The sequence below is a fragment of the Branchiostoma floridae genome, chromosome 4 (genome assembly GCF_000003815.2).
Source record: "Branchiostoma floridae strain S238N-H82 chromosome 4, Bfl_VNyyK, whole genome shotgun sequence".
Taxonomy (NCBI): Eukaryota; Metazoa; Chordata; class Leptocardii; order Amphioxiformes; family Branchiostomatidae; genus Branchiostoma; species Branchiostoma floridae.
This window is the reverse complement of record NC_049982.1, coordinates 19,295,685-19,302,249: the sequence shown is the minus strand read 5'-3', so window position 1 is coordinate 19,302,249 and position 6,565 is coordinate 19,295,685. Positions and strand designations below refer to the sequence as shown.

The window sequence follows — 6,565 nt, the reverse complement described above, 5'->3', positions numbered from 1 at the left end:
ATTTTCTCCATAGAAATTGAAATTACATGAATATACCTTATGAATACTTAATCTTAAAACTATTCATCTGGTATGCTAACTAGTTACCATATGCTGAGAAATAACATAATTTAAATTCCTAAAACGTTGGATGATCAATCATGTACACATTCCCCACATGTTGTTGTTGTTGTTGCTGTACCGATGTCCAACATAAACAAACCTACCCTGGGACTGGCGGTGATCCTCCATGTCCAGTCACCACCGTGGTCCCCACCAGGCCGCTTGACGAACTCGGTGACCATGCTGAAGTTCTTGTCGATGATCTCCTGCATGCCGAAGTTGACGCCGTCGTGCTGCAGCCAGCCGTAGCGGGGCAGCCCGTCCCCCTGCTCGCAGGTGTGCCTGACCTCGGGCCGCACGATCCTGGGCACGGCTCGGGAGTACTGCACCATCCACATCATCCCCGTCACCAGGGAGCGGGGGCTGCGCGTCTTCATGCCGAAGTAAACATTGGAGCGGTACGTACCCCAGAACCTGTCCGGGGAGCGCGTCGCGCCGGTAGCACCCTCCTCCACAACTCTGGGCGCGTCCAGAGGCGTGTTGACACGGGACCGCAAAACTTCCTGGTACTTCACGTACCCAACCGCTCCGCTCAGGACGAGAAATATACCGGCACAAGTCTTCAGTATCTGTCCCCATGACATCTGCCGGTTCCTCGCCGTACGTCTGCCCTGCTGTATGTACCCATCCTCCGAGCCCTTCTCACTCTCGTCACCGGTCGCTCCGTTGGATTTTGCCGCCGGTGGTTTCCTATGTCGAACCATACCTTCCTCGTCCTCGTTTAGTACACACTCCGTGTCATCTGGTTCCCATTTGGCGGCGTGTTCCGGGTCCTCCCCTGCTGACAGCTGCTTCACTTCATGGAGGTCGCCATCTTGTTCGGTCTCGCTCGGCTCGTCTGCCACGAAGATTTCGCCGAATTCCGACTCTTCTGTCTCCGATTGGCTGTCGTCAGAGTCCCCCGGCAGCTCCGCCGGATCCCCGCCCTCGTTCGGAGCTATTTCTGCGCCCATTGATGTTTGGTCAGCCGTGAGACTCATGTTTTATTCACACGTTACCGGATCCCGCCTCACCTGTTCAATAAATGTAATGAAATCCGCCTACGGCCATGTTGGGACTGTCCGCGAGAAGCAACAAAAGTGCCTGACCAAAAGGACTGATCAGCAAAGGCGTGGCCAATGCAAATTAATATAATGCCTGAATTAAGGAATTGTTTCGTTCTTCTCAGAATCATTGAATCCAATGATCACCAACTGAATCATGATTTGTCGATTTGACAACTTGTCCCTCATTGCAACGTTCTGGACTTTTTCAATAAAGTTCGGCACTATATTGATGATATAGCTGCATCGTTATATAAGTGAACAAGCGGGTGGTTCTAAACTATTTAATATGTCAGACATCAATCCCTGGTATTCCCCCTCCTGCTTCTGCTATGTCTATAGAGTACAGCGCAATTGACTAGTTTGTGTCTTATGTGCATGGCGATTCGACTGTAACCTTAGAACTGGGCACAGATCTTTGTTCAGCACCAAGGACAAGTACGTTCACGTCTGAAACTTTTCCATTTTTTCAAAGACAACTATTTATGGTACAGAATCTTTCTCACAATTCTACCAACACAGGAGTTGAAATCTTATTCTTTCCGTAAAAGGCACAGCGCAAGGAATATAGAATGTCAAAAATCTATCTGTCCTACTTGGCGATAACACGAGGATATAGCCTTCAGCACCAGGGACAGGCATATTTATATGCTACAGTGTAACGTTGTGCGTTTTTTCTTCCTTTTGTGCATGGTGTTCAACACCAAGTTTAGATGGAGGCATTTCTATTCCAAGCTATGTATTGTCTGTCAGTTGAGCTAAGACAGACTCCTACATGTTCAAGTTCGTCGTCACAGGTCTGCTTGCGCTCTTTAAGTGAACAATCTTTGTGTTCGGAACACATTACATGTCACATGGCAAATATTACCGTGCGCGAAGTAAGATTGATTAGAAGCGAAACGTATTTCGTTTTGAGCGTTAGCCATCTATTACATTTCAGTTTGTTCATTGTTGATTTCGTGCAATTAACAGAAGTGTGCGGTAATCCGTAAAAATGTAATATTGACAATATTGTAAGTACAAAGTATTCATAATATAATACAACCACTCATGAACATCGCAACATTACATGTCTTACATAAGTAATAAGGTGATTTTCCGAAATCTGTATGTCACGACTCATTCTCGACATAATAGACGTTCATTCGTTCTGTAGTGATTACATCTGCCATAATGCCACAAAGGTCACCCTAACACAATAGCTCAAATTGCCAGCTTTCTTCCATGGTTCCATGGATGGACGGACCTGTTAACCCAGCCCTTCCAAAGCCCCTTCCAAAGGCCCTTCTTTTTGCTGGAAGGTGACAGTTCAAAATTAGTAATGACCATTCGATACAATGACCATACTCATATGTAGTTGACCCCTAAGGGTACACAAACATTAGGGACGCAAGCCAATCCATGCACTGGACCACGCTCGCTCGCGGCTAATCGCTCGCTCGCTCACTCGCGGCTAATCGCGGCCCAGTTTCATGGCTTAGTTAGACAATGGTACATTCCAGGCGAGTATTAAAACGCTCTTCTAGACGCATGTTACTGTATGTGGTCCAGCGTAATAAACCTACGCTTTAACTCACCATGTTTATATAAATATATATCACAAATTGCATCAGAAGGAACTTAGTTTGTAATAAAAAATAATGCATATTCATTGTGGGTCAAAAAGTTTTACAAAACCTGTTTAATGTGCCAATAATTCATCTGACATAAATTATGATAATGAGCGGGGAGGGGGGCGACATGTGGAACTCGGGATTTTTAAGCGTAGAATCTAGTCTAACTTACCAAAATAACATAAAATACGCGGCAAGGCACAGCTTTTTTAAAAAGATTTCTTGTTGCTTTTGCTCTATAGCTCCTCTTTTACAGTGTCACTGCCCCGGCACTGCTCCCACATGTCCTGAACAATTCTAGTGACCTCTGCCCCCTTGGGGAAGCCGTTGTTGGCGATGACGTCCTTGTAGAAGCTTGCGGACTGTTTAGGTGTTCTGGGCCGGTTCGAGTCGGTGAAGTTAACATAGTGCAGCCCAAACCGTTCGGTGTAGCCCCGGGTCCACTCAAAGTTGTCCATGAAAGACCAAGCGGTGTAGGCTCGAACCTTGACTTGGTCCTCCTCAATCGCTACACACAGAGAAATATGAACAACACAGAAAGATATTGCAGTTGATTTTTATCTTCAAATCAGCACAACATCAGCTATTTACCTAATACTGCGTAATTTTTGCCACAAGGCAAAAACAGACATGAGATATAACAGTAAAATTTCAAGAGGGTTGCTAACAAGGACGACACAATTATGGAGATAAGAGTTCGTCTCATGCATATTTTGGTAACGAATAGCTATCATAATGAATAGCCAAAATAAAATTGTGCCAGAATCTGTGCCATAAACTGATGAAGTAAAATGGGAAAATCGCCAGATGAGATTCGATGTCGATATATAAAGCACTTAACCGTGCTTACAAGACTTATCGTATTTTTAGGTTATTTTCTTTCCAACCATGCCGCTTACCTTTTAGTACCTCATCGATATACGTCATGTAGTAACAGATGCGGCCCGTGTCCTCCATGACGGGCGGCTGTACGTCACCGTCAGACCAACCGTTCTCCGTGATGTACACATCGGGATCTCCATAGTGCTCCTTCCAGCCAGGAGAAATTAAAGAACAGAAACATATGGCAAATAAATATTATTGAAAATCTGGTTTGTTTGTATGTATGGCAGGGGCACAGTGACTTCCCATCAGATGTGCGACCACTTCATAAAAGTTCATGCAGATCGAAAATGACTTAAACGCGATGGTTTACGAAAAAAAATCCCTCTGCGTAAAGTATTATAACTTTGTATTTTTGGATCTATGCGTCTCCTAGCGCTCTAAACACGTGCTGGATACCCAGTACGTACATTAATGTACCTTGATATATTTGAGAAGTCTGCGGAGTCCCCATGGTACTGCAAACAACCAGTCAGACTGACCACGTGGCCACTCCGGGGCGGTGGTCATTTGAAACGACTCAAAGACGCTCTGTGTCTAAGTAAAACAGGTACAAACAGTATATGACCGCGCGCGGTAGTCAAAGAAAACCCAAAATGTTATCATATAAATGACAATTTCTGTTTTGAATGGCACTTTCCATCTTTCTCATACGGTTAAAAGTACTATTGTTCCTTTTCCTTACTTCGGCTTCACAGAAAACATCTTTTATGAGTTCAATTTTGGCAACAAGATGTATACCTGCTCCGGCCTACCTGTATGTCGATGGGTTTGTCAGAAGTGATTCTTGATGAATAATGGTTCACACCCAAGAAATCCGCCGACCCATGGATGAGAGATTTGTCCTCGTCGGTGAATTCAGGAACCTCTGTCAACTGCGACTTCAGTTTCTGTACCTGTAAAATTAACATACAAACACGTCGATGAAGGTTAGACATCCAGGTAACAAGATACGCCAAAACGCAGTTACTCAAGCAAGTGGATATGATTTCGGATTTTTTCCGGTTAGACGAGATCCCAAGGACCCAAGTGCAGAAGTTCCATACGTAGCCCCCCTTTACTCTCTCAAACAAGATCTCTCTAGTCACTGACGAAAGATACCGATTGGTTGTCTGAAACGTCTGACCGTCTCCAAAATCATATCCAGTTAACGTTGCTTCAGTAACTGCTTTTTTACGTATAACATACAACGTTAGATTATGGAGCTCACTTGTCTGATTCACCCTGCCAAAGAAAATCAAACAAGATCATGGCAGTCAGACGTTCTACTCACTGTTTCTTTGATGACGTTAGGGTAATCTCCGTCTCCGAAGATGGGCTGTGCAAACCAGCCATTAATCATCTGCATTGCACGGTCTGTTGCCGAGACGTCGGCTGGAAGGTCAGGGTCACGAGGCTCCGCCCACAAAAGACTCAGAGCGATCCCGACTTTTCCTCCCTGAAGTTGTCGGAAGGTTGTGTTGTATGTGTGCCACGCTCTGGCATGGGCCTACGGTAAAATATCAATGACGTATAATGAGAATGGAAGACTATCTAACTGCATCGTACGAATGACATGTCTACCACAATGTAAAACATTGAAAATATGCTCTTAGATACAAAACGCACTAGTACTGAACAGTACACAACTTTGCCGACGATTCTTCTGGCCGCCGCTAGGTGGGGCTATACGATCGGCCTTGGCCTATACCATGGTCAGGTAGGGTTCAAATTAAGTCAGTGAACAATAATGAATTTGGTTAAAGTTGTTAACGCCCGGCCTGCACTACTATAACTTAGAAGATAAGAAAGGTATTTTCAATTATCACACAATACCTTCAGAAGTGTATGTCCACAGCTCAAGCCTGAGACTGATGTTGGATCGTGGATCCCGGGGGCGTGTTCGCCTGACGTGTAACCCAAGGAGCAGAGTACCATCGGTTCGTTAAAAGTTAACCAATATTTGACTCTGTCGCCAAAGGTCTGGAACGCGAAGGTGGCGTAGTTATCATAATGTTCGACAATCTCCTCGTTCACCCACCCTCCGTACCTGTCCTGTAGGGCCTGCGGGAGGTCCCAGTGGTAAAGTGTCACCATCGGGGTGATGCCGTTTGCGAGCAGTTCGTCTATGACGTTATTGTAGTAGTCGACTCCAGCTTGATTGACACCGCCCGCTACAGTACCGTCGGGAAAGATCCGCGGCCATGACAGAGAGAAGCGGTAGTACTTCAGACCCATGGCCTTCATGAGCTGCACGTCTTCTCGGTACTTGTTGTGGCTGTCACAGGCCACGTCTCCAGTGTCCCCGCGGTCTACCTTACCAGGTGTGTGGGAGAACCTGTCCCAGATGGACTCACCTTTGCCGTCCACGTTCCAGGCGCCCTCGATCTGGTAGGACGCCGTGGCAGTGCTCCAGATGAAGCCGTCAGGAAACGTACCTGGTCTGAAATCGTCCCTGGTTCGGTCGTACTCGCCATAGTCGTAATGAGCACAGTGTACCATGGTCAACGCGATTAAAAAAGTAAAAAAGAACAGCATTTTGTTTCGTTCATGTACACAATGTAGTTCAGCTGGATAAATGCCAAGGCACAGTCAGCATACTTGATCGACCTACGTTCCGCACGGTTGATAAACAAATAAAACATGTGAGTGTTTACACACGACCAGAGTCTACACAGTCTACCGTGCAGCCATGATAGGTTATTTCTGACTGGAGTAAAAAATAGATCTACATCTCATTATTGTTACCTTCGCTAGAAGGTTTTATTTTCGGTGGTGTTTGTGTGTTTGTGTGTAGTTGACCAGCGTAACTCCAGAATGCCTGGATGGATCTAAATTTGGTACGTGGGTAGGTCTGGCTGACCTTGATTAGATTTTGGGCTCTCTAGCGGCTTGCTATGGTACTTAAGAGGAACTTCCGGGTTTAATATCTCGAGTTCTGGAAAT

At 45.5% G+C, this 6,565-nt stretch overlaps 2 protein-coding genes across 2 annotated transcripts in view; both read right to left on the bottom strand.

The window, feature by feature from the left end:
* Positions 1 to 1,308, bottom strand: part of LOC118413255 (mannosyl-oligosaccharide glucosidase-like) — a 52,579-nt gene extending 51,271 nt beyond the window's left edge. The window contains exon 1 of the mRNA XM_035816502.1: positions 207 to 1,308. Coding sequence (XP_035672395.1) covers positions 207 to 1,082 — 876 coding nt within the window. The 5' untranslated portion in view covers positions 1,083 to 1,308. The remainder of the gene's footprint in view (positions 1 to 206) is intronic.
* A 1,587-nt stretch (positions 1,309 to 2,895) lies between these two features.
* LOC118413256 (cytosolic beta-glucosidase-like) lies at positions 2,896 to 6,232 on the bottom strand. The gene is made up of 6 exons (XM_035816503.1): positions 5,456 to 6,232; positions 4,914 to 5,129; positions 4,396 to 4,536; positions 4,061 to 4,177; positions 3,658 to 3,787; positions 2,896 to 3,266 (listed from the first exon to the last, which is right to left on the bottom strand). Exons 1-6 carry the CDS (start codon positions 6,155 to 6,157, stop codon positions 2,995 to 2,997), a joined length of 1,578 nt encoding a protein of 525 aa, XP_035672396.1. The 5' UTR covers positions 6,158 to 6,232; the 3' UTR covers positions 2,896 to 2,994.
* Between the last annotated feature and the right edge of the window lie 333 nt (positions 6,233 to 6,565).